Source organism: Excalfactoria chinensis, chromosome 4 (genome assembly GCF_039878825.1).
Source record: "Excalfactoria chinensis isolate bCotChi1 chromosome 4, bCotChi1.hap2, whole genome shotgun sequence".
Classification (NCBI taxonomy): Eukaryota; Metazoa; Chordata; class Aves; order Galliformes; family Phasianidae; genus Excalfactoria; species Excalfactoria chinensis.
The window spans coordinates 49,636,463-49,659,648 of NC_092828.1; the positions used below are offsets into that span (position 1 = coordinate 49,636,463).

The following is a 23,186-nucleotide window of genomic DNA, read 5'->3' on the forward strand; positions in this document are numbered from 1 at the left end:
TTTTTGACCTATGGGAGACAGCGTTATATAGACCAAACTCCAAACCAGCAAGTCATCCTAACTTCAGATTCAATTGTTTAAATCAATTGCATACATACCATAGGTTTTTGTCTGTGTGCTTTTCCCAGTTCCTACAGTAAGGAAAGAAGGGAGAGACAGATGAGTCACGAGCTTTAAATTTACAAGACTACATTTGGTAATTTACATTACTAAATACCATAACATTCTATCATTAGATTGCCTGTTACAGTATATTTTTTTTAAACTTACAGAAGCAGAACAAAGGCTGTAAAAGATATGTTAAAGAATATAGGAGAATTAGTGTTCTACAAATACAACATAACTAGAATTCACTCTACCCCCTTCTAGCTAGAAAGACAGCAGCCATTCATGAGAGAAGCTCAAGGCTGAGCAGCATAATGACAAAATCCAGCACCTCATGCAGAAGATGTGTGTCACTGAACAAGTAAAGCAGTATTCATCTCAATAAGCATCTTGCAGGTTACATCACTGCTTGTGATGATTAAGACTGAAATTTCCCCAGGAAGTGTTCTTGATGATTTACAGTCCTTTTATACTGATATTTAAGGGCTTCGGTAATTTTCAAATTGACCTCTTGTTAAATGTAGTTTTGCCCTCAGAGTGTGAATGCATCAACTTGGTGATTATCTTTACATTCTAAATCCACAAGAGTATTATTATGCATTCCTTTATTAGCCCTAGCCTTCCTTGCGCATGGGTAATTTTTAGATCTCTATATTACCCACACACAAAGTTTAAGGAAAAAAGGAGCAGCCAGAAACATTTAAACAGTAAGCCTGCCTTTTCAAAGGCATTACAGGAAAAAAACCTGCCACTATGACAACATAGCTGACACAACAACAGCATCTGCATTTCAAGTGCTACCAGCAGCTCAGTACTTCCCTACAGTCTGTTTTGAGCAAGACCCAATATTTACTTTTGATACACAGCTGAGATCTCTACACACTTTTATACCTATTACTATATATTAACCCCCCACCAACATGTGTTCTTACAACAGCATGGTGAAGACCTTAACACGTTATTGAAAGTATTCACTTAAGCATCTAGATTATTTACTGATAGGTTTTGTTTTACTGTAGCTAGATGATTCAGTGGGAAGTATCCTCCTATACTAAAACTAGAGCTCAAATCAAGGAAAGAAGCTGACTTTAGTGTAACAATCTATTAAAATGCAGTTCCTCCCACCCCCTTCCATGTAATACAACTGTTTTCCAGTGAGCATTTTAAGTCATGTACTCTGCATCACATCTTTCAACATGGCAGCACTGCTGAGGCTAGTTAGCTAAGACACAGTTAACTGTATAGTGTAAGACAACAGGCTAGTAGTTATGCATCATTATCAGAAGGTGGCTCTATTAACCTAGCAGTTAAGATTGCCAGGAGAACAAGTTCAGTCAAACTGCGTGTTCCCCTCCCTTTAAAAAACAGCAAAAAACCCTGCAGCAATTATTGACACTCCTGCAGAAGTCAAGCACAATTAATTGGAGATACTTGGGTCCTAGTGAGTCAAGCCTTCACTAGCAGTAGTAATAGGCTATACTGTGAAACTGTGAAACAGGATTAAGATGAATTCTACACAATTTGCAGCTGAGACTTTTTGTTAAATGATAATGCAGAACAAAATAGCAGAGAGACAGACTAAACTACCAGCAAGAAAAATAAAAACCTAAGACTTGAACATTAAGATGCTAAAGAAAGCAGTTCCCACTTCTAAAGCCCGAATGTCACAACCCCCTTACATTACTATAAGCATACACCAGAACATAATACTACCATTCTCCTGCATGAGGAAACATCTGCATTCACTGTACAGAAGATGCCTTTTTTCCACTACATTATGAAAGCCTAGACAAACTCTAAGGCATTAGTACTTCTGGAGTATTATTCATAGCATACAGTTACATCTTAATCACAGAATCACGCAGAATTGCAGAGGTTGGAAGAGACCTCCAGAGATGAAGTTCAGCCACCCATGCATGCAAGGCTTTATGTTAAAATCAGATGTTACACATGGACCATGCTTCTCCATCATCTTGCATATATGCTTTGACGCTTTGCGTACTGTGAAATAACACTAGCAAGTTATTTTCCCTCTTTGTGTAACCGTCTCTTGAATTTAGGTATTTTGAAATTAATTCAACATGCTCTGATTAGTCCTGAAATCTGTTCAGTAGACACTCTTATTTTTTCACAAGTAAATGGGAGATTAAAGCAGTAGATCAAGCACGCTTACCTCTATTTCCCTCATACTGAAGACTTCTACCCCACACTTCTTGCCACGTTCCACAAGATCTGTGCCAAAAGGCTCCATGATCACAATGGTGCTGAGAATTGGAGTTTCCCCCTTTTCAGCAGCAGTTAGCAGAAGTTTAGCCTTCTCAGGTGTGTCGCAGAAAACCAGTGATAAGTCAGCTGATGAAGAACAACATTATCAATGCAACAAGCTCAGACTAAATCCATACAACAGAAGTCAATAATGGAAGACTTCTGAAGGCAACTACAGATCAGTTCTTAGTTAGCCCCATCATACATTCAATTGCTGAACTATTAGAAATGTCCTACCTTTGTTCACAATGTAAGTAATCGCTTCAGTTCCCAACGTATCGTAGAGTGGCACCACCACCATGGAGTATGTATAGCAACTCTGTTCAATGATAACCCACTGCAAGAAAAGATTTAAGTCACTGTGTTTACTTAAACTTCTAAGAAAGAGTCGGTGGCATTATAATAATAATGCTATTAGGACAAAGTTCATTTAAACAAGCTCTCACTAAAAAAAAGCTAAACTGTTCTTAAGAGCAATTTTAAGTAGTCTTAAAAGAACAATTAGAATTATCTAACTCTAACTTGCCTACTAGCAGTAGGAATCTGATTAGGAATAATACACTGTTTCCTGTCTTCAGGTTATCAAGGAAGCCACTGAAGCATTCAAAATTTTATTATTATTTATGAATCAATAAAGGACTTCTAAGTTTCTACACACATAGTATGTTCTCACCTGTACATTACCTACATCTCATTTGAGGACCAGACATGCAATATATACAGATAACAGAATATCTGATAAAATTAGCACAATTCCAGCTAACTTACTGGTATGTTTTTTATCTGCATTAAAGATAAAGCAGGCACATCTACATTAGCCATAATGGGGTCTACTGAACTTGTTTTTTCCCTAGACAGCACCTACCTGCCCCGTCCCTAGAGGCATTCAAAGCCTTCAGCCTTGATATAACAGGGTGCAACCCCATCTTCCACAGCAGGGGGGTGGAACTAGATATTTAAGGTTCCTTCCAACCTAAACCATTGTATGATTCTATGATAGACGTTAATTCTATAATGATGCAACCAGAAGGGGCAGCTGTACAGCAGTTTCTATTTGGTTCTTCTGCTGTAGGTATGTCTACTACAGTAACAGACTTTGGAAGCCACACACAAGTCAAGCTTCCCATTAGCCTCCAACCATCTGTGCATGCTGTGACTGTCAAGACAACGACCAACATCCTGTTTTCTGGACCACCACAACATGGTTCTTCCTTTTCAGCTTCTGAAGCTAAAACCATATTTAAATAGAACTATTAAACCTCAACACTTCAGCTTTCTCTCAAACCCCAATCAGATAGTATGGAGTAGAGACAGCAGGCTAGAAGTTTCAATTTCTTTCCTGATACAGAATGTGAACTGAGGGAAACTGCACATTTCACTGTGCTGTTTTCTCAATCTAAAACACTATTTCCTTGCTTGCAGAGGAGATTCTGTTGTCCAGTTAATAAAAGTAGACATTAATAATCCAGGTTTATTTTTCTTGTGAATATTTCTGGAGGTAACATGCTAGGATTTCAACTCCCCGACTCCAGGGGATTTTCCCAGCAACCATTCCTGGAACTGAAAAGTATGAATCATTGACAAAAATCTTTATATAACCTGAACTAATGATTCTATTTTGAATGTCACAACACTCGTTCAGTAGTTTTCAGTAGGGAAAGTCCCAGATTTAAAACTGCTGGTTTAAACAATTATTTCCAGCTCTGATCCAACTCAAAGTCTGCCAGAGCAATAAAACTCAAGTACATTTGGCTTTTGTGATATATATAAACATACCATCATGCCCTCCTTCAGAAAGTCCACAAGCTATAAGATTGCTAGTTGGAGACATTCCAATTGTTTGCTTTTATTACTGAGGAAAACCTGTAGCTGTTAGAACTAATATTCCAGCAGGAAAATGCAAGCAAACTACCAGATTTAAGATCAAGAAAAAGCATTTATTTGTCGGTACAGGTTTGGTTTTTTGTAGTGTGAGTTAAGAAAAGTTGTTGAGAGGAAGGTTAATGTCATTTGTCAAATTAGTTTTTAGTGGTTTTGTTTGTTCTTGGGGGGGGGGGGGGGGGAGGGGGAGAAGAGTTGTTTGTTTTTAAGTTCCAGAAGAGATGGCTTAGTGACAAACTGAAGAAAAATAAGTAAATAAATTTTAAAAATCAGAAGATATCTAAAGTGTAATACAACTGTTTGAATGGCAACATTTTAGGTGGCCCAAAGTAACAGTATCCAGTTGCTGGTATTCAATGAAAAGGGTCAACATTTTGGACAAAATTTATCAGCCATCCTCCTATCTTGATACAAGTTTGGTTTAAAGTAGCAAGTACCAGCTCACACTATTAATCACAAACATAGGTTACAGAAATACCATTCACTCAACTGATTTAACAGGATAAGTTTTAAGAATAAAAGCAGTATGAACTGGTACATGTTTGTTTAATAACAGCAATCTAGAATCACTGCCAGAATACTATGATAGATTAAGTCAATCTAAACATCCCCTTAGTGTCTCAGGCTTGCGAGATTTGGCTTTGCTAGATGATCTTTAATTGTGCTACTTCTAGTCTGTCTTCTTAAGTTTCAAATCATTCTCTATTTTTGGCTTTCTAATCCAAAATCTTGATGTCCAGGGCCTCTTCCACAGAAAACAAAGATGGAAGATAGAACTTTGTGCAAACATTCCATCATTAAAGGTCTAAACACCTCATGACTTCCAATCTCTCTGTTACTTAGTACTCCAGTGCCATTTTAAGAGAAAGCAAATTGTGGTAAGCATTAAATCAAATAAGTACTGTACTAACTTCCTATTAAACAAGCCTCCTCTATCAACTGAGGAGAGAATAAAAGAATTTGTTAAGTTCATTTGGATTCCCTAATAATTACTGTCTTCTAATCTTCTGCATGCAGCTTTTATATATTTATTATATATAAATAAATATATATATAAATAAAAGACATTAACAATTATGTCAGATATCCATTTCAATTCTTAGATAAAGATGCTCTGTCTATGGCTTACAGGTCTACAATAATGGCTCAGCCTTTTGCCCTGACTCCAAAAGCACTCTTAGTAGGGAAGCTTTGTACAGTGGTAATTGAGTAACAGAGCCGGCCATTTGAAGTAACAGCTAGATCACCAATAGAAACACCGTCAGTTACCTCAGGTCTGTTTTGTGCAAAGATGCCTATGTACTGGCTGTGAGATGGTTTGAAGCCTCGGTGAAGTAATGCAGAGCCCACATACTCTGCTCTGTCTGAAGCCTGGGGGGGAAAACAAAGAGAAGCCAAATGAAAACTTGAGACAATCTCCAACAATACCCATACTTGAAACTTTTTTCCCCTTAAGTCTCACAAGGACAATAACTAATGTCAAGTAGGCACTGGTTTTCTAGAGTATTTTATATATTCTTATTTTGAAGAAACTAAAGACTGAAGTAACATTACTATAAACTGAACACAGACAACACTTATATCCCATATGCTGCAGAAGAGATGTTTAATTCAGTTGGACTTTCATTTGTTAAGCAAAAACCTTGATTTCACGCTCACACAAGCAGGAATGACTAGAAATGCAATGATTCAGCCTTATGCTGCTGCTCTACAACAATACTAAACAAGCTATCTTTCTGCTTCATTCTTCAGAAAAACACTGAACTCAGTCACCTACAAGACCACTATTTCACCCTTCAAGAGGCAAGAGAATAAAAAGGAAAAATCTAGTTTACTCTATAAACAAACCTTTTGGTAAGGCAGTTTTATATTTCCTCTTTTCACACAGCATATTACCTGAGCCCATATTAGTCACTTGCCTCAACCAGAAATGCTTTGCTAATGTGGCTGTACCAAACAGATGCCCAGTAAAATCACCTTGGAAAGTCACCTCTGCTATCTACTCAAGGTCTTTAAGTGACCCTAGCAGTATGCACTAGATAAAGCTTATGCAAATTTTGAAGACATCAGCTTACTAAATCAGGAACAGCCTGAAAGTGCAGAGCTGTTCAAGTTTATCATGGTGATATATTTTTGAATACATATTTTTAGTGATGACAAAGCAGCAGTGTGCTCGTAGGTAGAAGTACATCTGCTAGCACTCTGTAATGTGTCCTTCAGCACTCCAGAGACAGGCAGTCAGGAAGCACAGGTAACATTCATAGGTAGGGCCCTTTCTACTGTAAAAGTAGTAGCAGTCTGAGTCCCTGAATACCAGCTTAAAGCCATAGCCCTTTAGAGGCAGCATCCAAATTCTAAGCAATTCAGCAGCTAGGCTGCAAAGATGAGACAAAAACATTCAGGAACAAAACATTAAGTAAACTAAGTGCAGGAGGCGGTGTTCTTCCCCTTGTATTATTTTTGAGGCTATTTTTAAGATACTCTATTAGAAACTAAAAGTCTTCCCATAATGGTTTGATACCAATTTAAGAACACCCATAAATAAGACTTCATACTGCAACTGGATGTTGCACCAATAGTCTCAGCAAGTAAAAGGAGATCTAAGTGAGAAAGACTACTTACCTCTTTATAGGAGATCCACTCATATGGCTGGTTTGGTTTTCTAACACCTAGACATGGACCATTATCTAAAAACAATAATAAAGAAGGTTAAACAAAATGCAACCCCTGCCTGTCTCGATACTACATTACACATTCACCAGCATTAAGCTGACATCTTGAGATTCTTTGCAGATACCTTCTGAAGACAGGTGTTGTTTTTTTTTTAATTATTATTATTTTTGGAGGTTGAAAACAAGCAGGGAAGGAAGCCAGAAAAGGATACATTGGTAACAAGGCACTGACTTCATTCACACAACCCTGTTTTTCAGAAGAAGTCATAATTGGACTTGCCTTCTAGATGCTCACATTCAGTGTATTTATCTTACTGCTAGGTAGACACTCCCCACTCTCCAATCCCAACTGCTTGTCAAGAGCTCAGACCTTTAGCTCTTAACAAAATGCATTTTAAATTCAACTTACTGGATATATGTAGCCCCCTTTGGAAGATATCATAGGCTGTTCTCACATCATCATAATAGCAAGTTATCAGTTCATCACTGTTAAGGAGAGAGGACCTTCGAGCATACTCTTCACCCTATGAAAACCAGTGAGGAAAGTTAGACTCCATCATGGACGAACAAGATATTCTGAAGGAAATAGAAACTTATTATCCATCTTAACATTTTTGCTATGAGCCCTGGTAAATTCCTTGAGAGAACTTCACCACCAGGGAGAGATCTACAAGGTTTCCCTGGACATCACTGAGGTATGGCAGATTTCTCCCTGCATTACCACAGATGTATCAGGCAAAACTACCTTCATCTACATAAGACAGCACAGAACAAGTACCACAAAATGCCTTTTGACACTGGTTACTCTTGACAGGACTTTTCTTTGGGGATGGCACTCCAACCCCTCCAATCTCAATTGGAACATTTTAGCACTGAGATCTTTATCTCCAACTAGTAAGTTTCCAATCACTTTTAGAAACCAACCATGCTCCAACTGAGCTTTCAAAACCTAAATACTTTAGGCATGATCAGCATGACTTCAAAACAAGCGGTATCATCAGTAAAATGCTTCATACCAGATAAAAACTGAGTTCAGAAAGTCATTTCCTGACCTGCTACAGGCATTTATGATAATACCACAATTTTTCAGCAGATGAGCATTTGAAAATACTGTCAGTTGTAGCCTAGAAGAACTGAATAATTTCAACATAGTCCATTTTATGGTAGCAGATTAAATAACCTCATTTTATACCAACTGAAGTTGCACAAACGGCAGTTATGCAAGTACTAGTAGACACTCAGATGACAAGTACAGCTGGTTAAACAGTTTCAAGGAAGCATTACTAAAAATCCTCTTTATAAGTGGTTGCTGTGAAAGAGACAGGAGCTGACTAAGAGGTCTTGGACTACCTAAAGCTATGCTTGTGTTGTGATATCATGGATGGTGTCAAAAGGCTAGTCATGTACACTCACTGACACTTCCTAGGCTGAAGATTTATTTTGTTTTCAAAGTACCCTCCAAAACCAGAGAGCATCTACTTTTATACGAAATAGAAAGACACAAGTTCATCTGCAGGGACATAGGTTTGTGTGTCATATCACACACACCTGGAAAGGAGCTAGCACAGTAGCAGTGCACCAGAGACAGAAAAACATTTTAAATACAAAAACAAGTCTAACTTGTTTTAGAAAAAGCTATGTGTAATGCAGTTCTTGCCACTCCTCTGACTGTAAGCAGAAGCATACACCAAGCATGGCCCAGAACAAATTAATGACTGGCTTACCTCTAAACACTCATACATCAGAAATTCAAGAGCACACTTGCCCTCACACTAGTGCCTACTCTATAGGCAATGACATCTGTCCAGAAAGAAGATGCAGGACTGCTTGTTTTATTTCACTTGTTAAGCAGACCACAGATAACCAAGATCAGCTTCTATGTTTCCCAGTTTCACCACCTCTTGTGTTAGCCAGAGGAAGATCATGCCACAAAGTTCATAATCAGAGTCTCACTGTAGATGTCACTACATCTATGGCATAATGTATTGGCATCACATTAGAGGCAGTACAATTCACACATCAGGCAAAATACCACACCCTAAGCCATTCCTCAGCAACAGACATGAAATGTTTTCTTCTAATCAGAGCTCATACTGTTAAGCTCACACATCTTATTACTTAGAACTACAAAAGCAGTTTTCACAGGGCCTTCATCAGACAGCACACTGCTTAGATTCAGGGATGACTGCACTGTTCCTTTTTAAAAAGGAACATTAGAGAAATTATAACAGACTACTATTGAAACAAACCATCAGTTTCAAGTTTTACCAATAAAGGGAAGCACAACCAACATAAGGTCCTGCTTACTTGATTCCTCCTCCCAAAGCAAAGTAAATTCAAAGATTGCTGGAAATCTAGTTTCCACTGAGGAATACAGTTGCTTGTGAGACAACAAGAGGTTTTTTTGTGAGTTTAATGATAGTCATTTATTAAGCAGCATCATAGCATTGGTCTAGTTTTGGTTTAGAGGTCCTTATCCAGAATATTTCTGCAACCATTAGGCAAGGGTTTGTTCACAGCAAGCTTTTCTAAGAAGCACCTCTGCTAGAACATGTCCTAAAAAGAAATAATAATAAATCAGATATCCAGACCTCAGGACCAGAATCTTTGACTGATCTCATACATGCTATTTGAATGAGGCCCAGAGGCACCTAGCAGAGAGGGAATTGCTCAAAAAGGTTCTTGATTTTCAAGTGTTCTTGAGGAGCCAAAAACAACAAGGCTTTCACTAATGCTGAGAACAGCCTTGGGTTACTCGCTAAGGCAGCATTTCAGGCTGTCACAAGAAGCTGATCCATTATGCATTAAGTTGCACATGCTGAAAGTTAAACCTTGGCACAGGTTTGAAATAGGTGCATCTGAAGTAAACAGGTTTATTCTGTAACAGAGGTATATCTTAAACAGGTATTCACAGTCACACTGTTAGGAAAGCCCCATTAAGTCACGAAACTTCTTGTACAGACCATTTAGGATGAGCATTACTGCCAAAACATACTGTTGTCAACTGTGCACTAGAGCACAAGACCCACTCTCTATTTTCCTAAGGAAAAATGTACTGGTAAGTGATGCTTAGGTCACAAACACTAAGGCCTCACTGCTAGCATCATTATTGCACCAAAATTCTTAATATGCTACACAATTCAGCCTGAGTCTCAGCAATACAGTCTGATCATAGTTACCTATAACTACTCTTAATTAAATCTTGCCTTCCTTTCTACAGATGACAGATTCAAGTGGATCCTGAGAAACTTTCACTTATCTCTGAAGAGACTCTCCTGGAAAAAAAAAAGATCAAGTCGGGAACTTTGAAAGCAGGTTTTATGTCAGTGAAGTGGAACTGTAGCAAGTATACTTCAAGGACTGCACTCCATGTATTTTAATGGACATTAGTCTAGAAGAAAGCAGATACTTTCAGCAACTCTGTACTCATATTCAACTCAGCATACAACCAAGTGCTGGCTCAGGGTCAATTAGAATAGGTTACTGGATGCTGACCTACTAATCAAAGTTTTTCAGAGGCTGGAAGTGACCTGGAACAGCAGTAAATAGGATGTTTTTAGCTTCTCGGGAGAAGAAAAAGTTTTTATCATCAGAACATACAGAAACACTACACCAATCACTGACTTAACCTCATTAAAGACCAGGAAAACAATGTACATAGAATTAAAAAGAATATTTGTAATTCAAAGATTTTTAACTAATAATGAACAGGTTGATTTGCTACTAAAAAAATAGAGAGGAATAGTGTTCTGCTCCACTTTCTGATATAGATAACATTATATTGTGAAGGGTTTTATCTGAACTGTCAAGCTAAACAGGACAGATTCTGGTTATGTCAACATATTAAAATTTGAGCTCTTTATCCCCAAAACATGCTAATACCTTCAGCTGTTTCCCATCTAATGCTCATGAGTCATTTATTGATGCATTTTTGGAAGGGGCAGTAGGAAGTAATGCTGCTCTACCTATCTTACTCTGATCAGAGCAGATGTCAATCAGCACAACAAAGATAACTGAATTAAATATTTCATTGAGGTCACATAGTGAAGAACAAAACAATTTTTATCATAGAATTTGGCGACAAAAAGCAGTTTAGCTCTAAGAGGTCATGAGCTGCACTTGCTGGCTAGTCTCAAGCATAAACATTTGTCACTGGTTTAATAGTCAGTTTAGAGCCACTGTTCCACTACCTTCCAATGCTAAGCTCCCAGTCCGCTACTGATATAATCTCCGCTGATTAATAAGGCATTCCACAGCTGGAGAACTTTCACTGATAGTTTGCTGCTGCCACTAAAACGTGCTGTTCCATAAGACTATTCCCCACAGTGTCTAAACAGCTGCTATCCAGATTAGGAAAAGTTGCCAGAAGTGAGTTCTAGTTTCTGGATCCTTATATACACGTGCTCCAAAGAGATTTTTGTAGCTATCTCATCAGATCACGTTTTTGCCTCCCTTTTGTGCAACTCTAACAGCAGATCATTACTTACTATGTTTTCCCTATAGTAAAGAGAGCTGTGCATTAGCTCACCAGTATACCATATGAAAAAAGAATTAAGAACTAAACAGCTACTAAATAAGCTTCTGGATGGAGGGACCAGCTAACGCTTCATTCTTAAAGTTCCAGTATCAAACACTACAGAGAAAGAAATGCCCAATTTGAGGCTGACAGGAGTCTGTTTTGCTAAAGCCCATGAAAGCTTACATGCATAAAATTTAAACTACTGCCACATTTGTTTACATTAGTTTACAGTCACTGCTACTCTTAAGCTTAAGAAGTTACGTAAACTGCCTTTGACACAGAATCTGCTGTAATGGGACACCTTGGTTGCAAGCATATATAAGAAAAATCCACAACTGGTGTTTCTGAAGAATGCAAGAAATGCAAACAACCTGTCATCTTTGTATTCCTACATAAAGTAAGCATCTCACTTGGAGATCTCAACCCTGCAATGCTATCTCCCCCCTTCAAAAAAGGGAAAAGCCACACAGGAAAACTGATGACTGCTGCTCACAAAACAACCACATAATCAATTGTCTATATGTGCTTCTGGGTAATCGTCAGGCTGTTTTGATATCAGATTGCAACATTAAACACCACTGAACTGCAACACGGTGCCTCTGAAATCAGAATACAAAACTAAGCTAACCTCTCTAGAAATTATTACATGATTGCTTTAATTTCAGCTTACTCTATGGCTGGGATGTCTTGGCAGGACTCATCTTTCCACAGACCATTTCAGGACAGATAGTACCCTCTTGATGCTTGTAACCTAATATAAAGTCTCATCTGTCAGCTATTATAAGCTAGATATTGTAATAGAAGAGTATTAGTCCAGTAAGTATACCCTAGCATACATAATCTGACCCCAACGTTTATGTTAATAGGTCACCACCTAAACACACAGTTAAGCAAGAACAACACTACCAGTTTTAACATTCACGAGTTCTGTATCAGATGACACTTACCTCTACTTCCACAGATTGCATTGCTAAGTCACACGGTGGCTTTAATGCTTTTGGTCTTGTTGCGTACCAGTAGGTTGTGAGGGCTGCAAAAGCACCAAAACCCACCAGGGTATTTGTCGGAAGGGTGCGCACATACTGCCTGACATCCACAAGTTCAGGAATCCGCATGTGCCTAAACAAGTCGTGTGCTTGCATCATAGCTCAGTGCTGTTGTCCCAGTGCTGGAACCTGTCGACACAAGAAAAGTTGTACAGATTTGAAGTTGTTTTGATTCACTACTGTAGCAGAACAACATATGCTCTGTCCTACTAGCTTCTCCCTATCAAAAAGATTTTATCTGCCACTAACCAGACAATATCTTTAGAACTCTGTAATGGAATTATATAAAAAAAGCAATTTTAGGTTCAGAAAAATCAGGTAAGAGTGACAGGAGGCAATTTCTGACTTTGAGATCATTTAAAAGATGCCACATGTTAACAAATCACTTGCTTTTTTTTTGCCTTTTTTTTTATTTTTTGAAGGGCAGCATTTCACAACTAGTAAATATTTACTGGTAGAGTAGCTGTACTACAAGGCTGCTTTTACAGTCAGTGTCAAACAGTACTCCAAGGGAGGGAGGCAGGGCTGCTAGCTTTCCTGCACCAGCCAACAGAGAGCACCCTAACCCCACAGGAGCAGGATCCTCTACCTCTGAAGACCTCTCCTTTTCCAATCTCCCTTCGGTTACACACAGAAAACTCTGCTAAAAAGCTCATGGAAGGCATCTCCCTATGGCTGCGCTATGCTGGCCAGCTTCCCATTTCTCTCAGCGTCACACCACCAGTTTATTGTCGGCCACAAAGCAGAACAAAGCAGCATGCAAGGAGCAGCAGCATCAACAAGCACAGGAAGCACGTTTTGCTCGTCACATCCATACAGAGAGCTCAGAGGCAACTCCCAGCCTGTGCCTGACATGCATATTCGGCAGCAAGAACCAGCCATGGAAAAAAGCACTGCTGCCAGCTCAGCTGGTGCCCTCCTCCACAGCCAAGGTCCCCGGGGACGTCTGTCACATGCCACAGTCACCAGCTCCTGCCCACTAGGTTAGAGGTGAGCAGCAGGCAGATGACAACCCACACCAGTTGCAGCCATCACCTGCCACACCAGGAATGAGTGGGCAGCAGAACTGCCTTGTCCTGTATCCAACCTGCTTCTTCAAGAAAAGAGATGCTTTTGTTTGGCTCATTTTGGCTGAGCCACATCAGACAGCAAAGCAAAGATGTCCACAGAACATCAGATGTGCCTGAATAGCTCAGGAGTGAAACAATACACTGCTTTGGGGCAAGAGTGCAGGGGGCCAGAACTAAATGCATATTCTAACCAACTATACCAGGTCAAGATTTCTCATTTCTATAGAAAATAAAAAATCTCTAATTTATAATCTATTATTGAAATCTTCATTGCTATCATCAGTTATTCAACTAGGCAGCAGAGGATTCATCTGGTCCATAAAGACTAACTAGTATTTGGACTCAGATTTGCTACAGCCAGCAAAAAAGAAACCATAAAACAGTTCAAAGGGCCCACAGTTTCATAATGTTCGAAGGACAGTCTGAAATCAGGTCAGAGATAGGAGCAGTGTTAGGATGGGATTGATGCCATCTCTGGGCAGGCTCCAGACCCCAGAGCTCCCAGGCCAGTAGGCACTGCCCTCTTCTCTTCCTCACTGTTGTGTCTCTGACTGCACCACGAGGCACACTGTACAGCAGCACTACAGAAGTTACCTTTCCATTATCTGCACTGTGACACACAGCCTTTGGGTATGGCCCGCTGCAACACAGCAAGCTGTAGTAATGGAAGGTAAAGAAGAACAGTAAATTGAAAAGTCTCTGTCTTCCTTTAGCATAGGAAAAATAATCAATTACTGTCTCAATAATTAGGACTACTACGCCACAGCTTTTTATGCATGAGATCATGTTCATTTGCATCACAGGCATAGAACATCTCTCTGAAGTATGAGACATACACAGATGAATAATAAGAATAAAGACTTTCCAACATGGAAAGCATGGCCTACAAGTTAATAGTAGATATCCTATTATGCACTATGCAATCAAATCAGAAGAAGAGGGGGCTATAATGGGAGGGCTAAGAGCAGGCTTCACTCTTTCCTCCCCAAGCCTCACTACAAACACCTCTGTCTTAAAAACTGATACTTACTTCCCCCATGCATTAGTCATGTGTCCTGCATACATACTGCATAATTCAGAAACGCAGCATAGTTTGAGAATTATTCTTTCCAAAGGCTGTTGCGTCATTATAGTTACCAAGAATAGACGTGAACGTGCTCATTTCATTCACACAGAAGTCCCAGTGCAGCCAAGAAGCTGGCATAAGTTAGGGCTAGGTAAAGAAAAAGCATTACCACTTTCAATTTCCATAGCCAGTTGTTTGTAGAGTAATTTACAACATATAATATTCTTGAGCAGTTATGTATCAGAATTCCAGTTACATAATATATTTTACTGCTAATGTTTATCTCAAAGGAAACTCTTTATTACACCTCCTGCTTTATCAGCACAAAAAGACGACATTAGGACGCTTTCAGCCAGACTACGCAATTCCTAGCTTTAACACTACCTGCTAGGTCATACCAACTCTTGTTTCCTGTATTTAAGGCAAACTCAGATGCAAGAGGGAGAATATACTCCAAACATGTGCAACTGAATATGCCCCTCAAAAAAAGGCACAAGGTTTCAGTGCCCTTCTTTGTAATTACTGAGCTCATGTCCCAATCACATCAGACATCCAAGGCCTTCCCCATGAACAGAGGAAGCAGTTCAAAGCCGTTATATCTAGATACAAATGTATTCTCAGTGGAGGTATTTGGATGCCCCGTTCTTGGAGGTGTTCAAGGCCAGGTTGGATGGGACCCTGGGCAACCTGATCTAGTAAAGGTGTATGTTTGGTGGCCCTGCTAGGCAGGGGGGGTTGGAACTACATGATCCTTGAGGTCCCTTCCAACACGGGTCATTCTGTGATTCTGAGGTATCATCTGGCCTTCAATCCTTTTTGAAAAGGAAGGGCCCAGCTATGTTTGACTACTCAAGGCAAGTAAAAGAGGTTAGCAACACTTTATACAATCCACTCTGCTACTTTAACCCTCCAACACTAATTAATAAGACACTCTTCCAATTATGCAGCCCATTCACGTCTGGGCACCCCTAATTGCCACTTATGGATCTCCACACTTCTGGACTTTAAGCTTTCCTTCCACGTTTCACTTCAACCATAAAAAAAAACTAATAGAATGAACAGTCTATTAGTTCATAATAGTTAATATTAAGTAGTTCATAGTTCATATATAGTTCATAAATAGTTCAGAAATAAATAGTTCATATTAGTTGATAACAGTAAGTTATTAACTTCAGCTGCAAAATCAGCACAGATCATCCACTTGGAGAAAAGCACTTTGAACTTCTTGGCAGTGGAATACCTAACACAGAGGCAAAGTTGTATGTACAAGGCCAACAAGATATATTGACAAACAGCATTCTCTCCTACAAATGCAACTATTGCATTTGCTCCTTATCCAGGTGGGGTCTGGACTACAGATAGACTCTGAAACCAGGCCCTGATGGAAAACAGTGATTGACTGTGTGTCATGGCTGGAAACATGACAAAGGAAGTAAAGATGGAATGAAAAGTACCAGTCTGTGATCCTCAAGTTGTTAAATGCAGCAGAAGACATGGAATAGAAAGGACAACATCCAAGCAGCTCATAAACACTTCATCCTTGATGCAACCAGTAGAGCTTGGCTAGTTTGGTTTTAGTTAGGAGACAATACCAGATACCTGTAAGTGGTTTTAATAACAGGGAAGATTAACCATGTCAGAGGTAATCACCTGTCCCCTCCGGCAATAGCAGTTCCCCAAACACAGCCCTGAAAGCATCCCTCCAAACTGATCCTACAATTCAGCTTGAGTTCTGCACAGCTGAGACAAAGCAAGCTCTCTGTGCAAATGCACAGCCCGCAACACCCCAGGCCCATTCTTTACAGTGGAGCCAGTATCTCAAGGCAACAACCCAAGTTGGCAGCTCTCGGCCGTTCTTTGCTGCTCCTACTCGCAGCACACAATGGGCTATTTACAGAGGGCAGCAGCCTGCCTATTGTCCATCCATAGCCAGACATCGTTCGAGTGCAACGGAAGAACAGGAGAGCAGCCGTCAGCTTCTTTAGTGACAAGAAAACAACCCCAAGAGCCAATGGCCTTCTCCCCTCTACCCTAACACTGAGAGCACACCAGCACTGGGGTGGCCTGTGACAAATGCAAGCTTTCCACACAGTAGAGAAGGAGCAGCCACACTATTTTTAGAGCCTCTTACAGACAGAAAGGCAGCTTAATCATTGAATGGCCTGGGTTGAAAATGGCCTCAAAGATCATCCAGTTTCAGCCCTCTGCAGGGTCGCCACCCACTAGACCAGGCTGCCTGGAGCCACATCCAGCCTGGCCTTGAATGCCTCCAGGGATGGGGCATCCACAGCCTCCTTGGGCAACCTGTTCCAGTGCTGCATCACCACCCTCTGTGTAAAAAACTTCCTTCTAATATCTAACCTAAATCTCTCATCCTATCTTAAAACCTTCCCCCCTTGTCCTATTCACTATCAATCCATGTCAACAGCCATTCCCCCTCCTTTTCATACACTCTCTTCAAGTACTGGCAGGCCACAATGAGATCTCCCCAGTCTTTTGCAAGCTAAACAAGCCCAATTCCCTCAGCCCTTCTTCGTAGAAGAAGTGCTCCAGTAATTTGGAGTTTCTCACCATTATCAGTATGGCCCTAAGATATTTTCACTATGAAATGCTGAAATAGGTGATTAGCCTTCCATATATTCTTTAGTTAGCCTCAAAGCTACTGAGCATTATCTTGTTTTTCTTACTGCTACAGGTTACACCACAGAGATCCCAACATATCCATACTACTGAAGTTCTTCACCACTCATCCTTCAGGAGATCAATGTAGAATCATGTTCTAGCTTCTTTACAGAGTACAAGAGGGTGCAACAAATAGCTTTGGCTACTGACTAAAAGAAAACCACTTGTCTGAATAGATGCATAATCCTAATCTCATGGTGCAGTTTGTAATCATCTTAAATTTGATTCAGCTCCACTGGCCCCAGCTGCACGTTCCTACACCCCTTCTTGTCAGGGACCAATCTGGCAGTGCAGTCACATCAAGAGATGGTCTAGCAAGAAAGTCTTTCATAGGTTAGTACTGATGACAGCTCTCAGCTAGATCAGCTTTTGTTCATCTTGAAGACCAGATAGCCATTAATTCCTAGAAAAAGCAGCACAGCTGGGGAAAGCAAGGCCAGTTTTAATTAAACCTTAAGCATGCAACTCTAAATACTGCCTGCAAGTGCTCCCAGGTTTTTCTCCCTACCCTGCAGTCAAGGCAGTATGTTGGATGAAGTCTTACAGCTGCCTGTGTCAGAGCCCAGCTGTAACCAGCAGGGAAACCACAAGCACCCTCAAGGCACAGCAAAGGAGCATTGGTAATTAAGACCTGGAGGGAATTTCTCAGTTGAAGTCTCCTTTAACAAAAATACTACAGTAAGAGGTCTCCTGTGGTGCTGCATCTCATCATGTGACTTAACATGTTAACTCTGTCCTCAGCCACAAAGGACTTCTCCAAACAAAAATATTATTGAACCATACCAAGGTTCCATCTACTGTTCTGCCTTCCTTTTCCCTTTCTATTTTCCTAATTAAAAAACGCCTAGAACTCATCTTACCTAGAACCACCTGAACGACTCAACCAGCCTACAGAGCTATAAACCCCACTTCAAAGAAGTTAGCAATCAGATTCGCTTTCCTGCAACAGTGAAGAGGAAAGAACCAAGAAGTTAGTGAGGTACCCATCCCTCACACAGAGAAGAAGCAGCAGGTCCCTAATATTCATTAGGGATTCATTCACCTCACATTTCCCCTCCCTCAACCCAACTCGCAGCCTCTTACCTGCTCGCATCCCCTAGTTTGGCTCAGAGCAAACACCAGGCATCACACGGTGCTTTAGGTTGGCTCTGCTGGCTTAGCCTTATGCAAGGCAGATGACTGCAAGGAAGCTGCCTGCAAGTTGGTTTCAGCCCTGTGCAGCAGGACCTGTTCACTTACTTAATAAGCTGTAACTGAAGCAATGAAAACTCCTGCTGCAACCTAGAAGCATTACATGTGACCTTGATGAGTGAAGGCTCTGTCCCCCACCAAGTAAAGCTACTGCCCTGTCCTCAGGCATTTGGCTACAATCCTCCTGCTATCAAATGGAAGAACACCTGTATTCCCACCCTTTAGTGTTGTCCAACAAGAAACCTGAGCACACAGCAGTAAGGTCACTAAAGTTTAAGTGCAGAAACCAAGTGGATTCCAATCATCTGGTTCATTGTCTTCAGTGCAGTTGGCATCCTTCAGCAGCACTCAGTAATATTATGTATCAAGGAAATCTGTACTAAAACTTGAGACAATGACCAACTTAAGTGTTCCCTTTGATCTGCACTTACATGCTCAGAACAGGTCACTGAGCAATCTTATTTTCCCACCTTCAGTGATTGCAAAAGATGCTTACAAATATATTTTGAAGCCTGAATTACTCTCCCCACTAGACGTGCATCCCTAAAGCTCAAGCTTGCAAGTGTATCACAGCACTGTGTTCACTTATCTCAATCCAAACACAGTTCAGATGACAATCATTCTGCAGAGGCAATTGCTCTGAACGGGCAGCTTTCAGGGGGCATTAAACAACTCAATTGCACCAACTTACTCCTGCTACTTGTCCCAGGAGCATGACCATTGAGAATGTCCTCTGTGCACATCAAGTGCTCATGTGTGACTGTACAGTAACAGGTTTTTATTCACCCTTCTGTCATCTGACTTCCATAGCAAAGGGCAACCTGGATCAGGCACACTTAAGCCAGGCTGCATCACACCAGATAATGTTTACATTCAAATAAAGTTTAAAAATAAACAGAACTGGTAACACTGAGGCCAGGCATATCAGTAAGTGCCTAGTAGAAGCAGTTGATTCAGAGTGATCTCCCAGTGCTAGTGCCATAAGAAAGCTATGCCAAGTCAAGCAGTCCCTTGATACCAGGTACTAAGGTGCTCCCTCCTGCAAGGAAGTCCTGCTTTTGCAGAAAACTAATCCCACCTCACTCATCTATTAATGCAGCCTGAGTGCAGAGGACAAGCTGACAAAACAAGGCACATACATTATCAAGATAAAAAAGCTTAAGTGGTCCGGCTTTAAGAACTGTAACTTATATAAAAAGCCAGAAGTCCTTTTCTGCAGCTTCTTACCACAGAGCTTCCTGCATTTTCACAGGAAACTTTAGGAAAATCCAGCAACAAAAAAAAGCTTTTTTTCCTCCAGATTTTTATAAAACCATATGAACAATTTTCAGTCAGTGTTGGACAGAGTATCAGTGCTACTAAGAATCAGATCTACCAGAAATTAATATCTTGCTATCATACTTTCAACTGCACAGATAAGTAACTCCTAACTCAAAAGGCAGCAAGGGACTGCAGCAGCCTTTGTGTTCTCATGTATCCTTGTTTCAGGAGTCAGGCTGGATCTGCAGAAATGCAAGCCCCCAGCCTGCAGGCAGGGTTCAGACTGCCGCCTGCAAAGGTCAGTACTATACAGCACTGCTTCCTTCAGTCACGCAGCATAGTAAACTCCCACACAAAGCCATTTTCTAGTGGTCAAACTACCTCCCCTCCTATTTATGAGGACTTCTGAGGCATTACCACTGTTTATATTTGAGCAAAATATAAGAAACTGTGCATTTCCATTTATAATTTAGCACAGTAGGGAAATAGAACAGAACTGCCAGCTTCACATCAGACTACCAGAACTCCAATTTATTTCACTACGTACACCCTTCACTATATTTCCCAACAGAGAGAATCTGACCCTCTGTTGCATATTTGAAAGATCTGATGTCTTCAACCTTACTTGAGTTCACCCATTCCCAGTCATTTGTATTACAAATATTTGTACAAAGCAAACAAAAACCAAAACGAACACTATTGTGTTCCACTGCTCACACATCAGTTAAAACATCTTGGAGGGAAAATAAAGAAGTTCATGCCTTCTCACTGGAGACTAACACATCCAAGCGCACACACCTTCATCTCCTCTAAAAATTCAATGTATAATTAATTTGCAGTAGAGTGACCAGGTAGGAGAGTCAACTATGGAGACTTTACTCAAAGAAATAGAATTACTTACCCAAATAATAGCTATTTTTAAAACCTTTTCTTTCCTTCCATTTGAATCACTGCTTTTGTTTGCCCACTGATACCAACCTTGTGCCTGACCTTGAAGCAAAAGGCTACTTGGGGGCTTGCTTCAAGAACTGCTGACCTACTTCCAAACTCCAGCTGGCCAATTTGTAGTTGTAAAATGCACCAACCAAGCTTAGAAGTTGCCTTTTGAATTCAATATAATCACTGCAGCTCTCAGAATAAACTAAGGCCACATGCTTGAGACCTTGAATTGAGTACACAAGCTACTTGTAACTACAAGCTTTAGACCCTGCCCACCCCCAATCAGCTACTACTTTGCTTTTTTATTCCAATACAAAAAAAGCTAAATATTGGTGGGGCTTAAAGAATCAGTCAGCAACTGTGTAATTCCACAAGGAACTCTGCATTTAGGTCTCTGCATTATTAGTAATGCTATTATTGATAAAATATTGGTTTTTTTCCCTGTAACCTTAATGCCTTCTTGCACTTCAAGCTTCTTGATCCAAGAAATCTGACCTGAATCTCTTGATCTGAGAAACTTCAGGTCTCAAGTCCAAGGGCACGTTCCAAAGAGCGGAGGTGAACACAAATGCTCCCAGGCTGGCTGAGGAGACAGCCCCGTTCCCTGTAAAGCAGTGTGGTAAAAATAAGCTGCTACCACATGGTTTAACTCTTGCCTGGGCACAAGCACAGCACCATGAGGCTCCAGCAGCAGTTACTTTCGATGTCACTGTTTTCTCTCACAGCCCTGGCCACCTTATCTCTGACACCAGCCCAATGGAGGCCAGCACTCCGATGGGCCGCTGGGTCCACAAGTGCTTTGCTAACAGCCCAGACGGCTCACACACGTGCCCTTTAGAAAAACAGAAGGCTCCAAGTGTCGCCAGTCCTGTTCAACAGGAACAAGAAATGTATGCACCTCAGAACAAAAGCATCGTTCAACTCGGTTAAATCCCTGTAGCGCTGTATTCCTACCTCACAGGGAAAGGAGGCCTGCAAAGCCAAAGTCACTCAGCCTTCCATTTTAGGCCAGTTTGCCTCACACCACATTACCGCACGCGCTCGAGTGCTTAGAAAGGAGAAAAAAAAAAACGTTATTTCAAGAGCACGCCTGCAAGCACGGCCTCCTCGAGACGGACAAGGCGAGGGCCGGCAACTGAGCGCGGGGCACAGCGCTCCCGGCTCAGGCTGAAATACGCGTCGTACCGGCCCGCGCCGCGGAGGCTCCCAGGCTGCCTCTGCAAGGGCACCGACCGCTCCGCCGCCAGCCGAGCGGCAAACAGCCCTGCCGGCACGCCCCGGCCGGGTGACAGCCCGCCGACCCGGCCTCGAGGCGGGGGGCAGAAACGTGCTGGAGCCCGGCAGGCCCCGCCGCGGCCACCCGCCCGAGCAGCCCGCGGCCCTGACAGCCGCCAGCCCCTCGGCCGGGCCCGCGGCCTCCTCGCCCCCCGCCCTAGTAGCACCGCCGAGCCCCGCTCACCTCCGACAGCGACGGCAACAACACACAGCACTGTGCGCGGCTTTCCCGGCGCCGCCCTATTTAAGCGGAGCACGGCGGGAGCGGCGTGTGCGTGTGGCGAGCCCGCCCCTCCGCCCTCACCGCCCCCCGGCGGGCGCTAAGGCCAAACCCGCCCGCCTCCCTGCCTCCCTGCCTCCCTGCCTCCTTCCCGGGGCCTGCGGGCCAGTGCTGTCTGCCCTCACGGCCTGCCCAGCCCCGCGCCTGCAGCTCTGCCCAGCGCTGAAAGCGGCGCTGCGCTTCCCTAAGCCGCGCAGAAAGCTGGGGAGGCTGGTGGGATTGCTGCTGTGTGCGTGGGCACACGCTGCAGAGGACGCACAAGCAAAGCAAAGTGTACACGCTACAGGGCGCACCCCTTGATACCTGACAAATCCCTTATACCTTACAAAAGGTGACAGCTGGTGAGGGAAACGTTTCCTTAAACCTCTGCAAATGGCACTTCATCCGGTACTATTCTGCTGAAAAGATGCACGTTTTGTGAAGAAAGCATTCAGAAGGGACACTGAGCTCGTGGCGGTCACAAGAATCATGTTACCCAACTCTAAATGTTGCTTGTGAGGGGACCGTGGGTTGGAGGCTTGTTGACTAGAATGTGGGGTCATATCAGCAAGCCCTGAGCGCTGTCCTGGTTTGGCCGCATGCCTCATGAGCCCACTTGATTGGTAAATCATCAACCCAAATCTCAAAGTTCCACTGCTCTGTACATGTTCTATTGCCCTGGTTTTTACCCTCTGGTGTTTAATGGGTTACCTGGGTTATTTTAGGGGGAGAGAGGTTAAGACTACACACATTCCTTTACATACATAATATTTGGTCAAGTATTGGAGGTTCTTTTATTTTGTGTAAAGACAACCCCTGTTTTCCTGGTGCTCCAGCTTTTACTGGAGTACAGCAGGAAGGAGACATCCCGTGAGATGGAAGTGTGACAGAAGGACAGGGCCTGAGTTCACTTCTTAGTGAGGAAAGGAGAAGCGTACTGTGAATCAGCCCATAGT

The 23,186-nt window shown here is 41.8% G+C and overlaps 1 protein-coding gene across 2 annotated transcripts in view; it reads right to left on the bottom strand.

The window, feature by feature from the left end:
- Positions 1–22,283, bottom strand: part of ACSL1 (acyl-CoA synthetase long chain family member 1) — a 36,529-nt gene extending 14,246 nt beyond the window's left edge. Inside the window, exons 1-9 of one of the 2 annotated variants that reach the window (XM_072335493.1) lie at positions 22,156–22,238; positions 21,651–21,744; positions 12,390–12,617; positions 7,333–7,447; positions 6,874–6,938; positions 5,521–5,622; positions 2,608–2,707; positions 2,279–2,457; positions 99–131 (exon numbers count right to left, since the gene is read on the bottom strand). In XM_072335493.1, coding sequence (XP_072191594.1) covers positions 99–131; positions 2,279–2,457; positions 2,608–2,707; positions 5,521–5,622; positions 6,874–6,938; positions 7,333–7,447; positions 12,390–12,587 — 792 coding nt within the window. In that variant the 5' untranslated portion in view covers positions 12,588–12,617; positions 21,651–21,744; positions 22,156–22,238. Of the gene's footprint in view, positions 1–98; positions 132–2,278; positions 2,458–2,607; positions 2,708–5,520; positions 5,623–6,873; positions 6,939–7,332; positions 7,448–12,389; positions 12,618–21,650; positions 21,745–22,155 lie in introns of both variants that reach the window. The other variant, XM_072335492.1, reaches the window with a different exon arrangement.
- Positions 22,284–23,186: the final 903 nt, after the last annotated feature.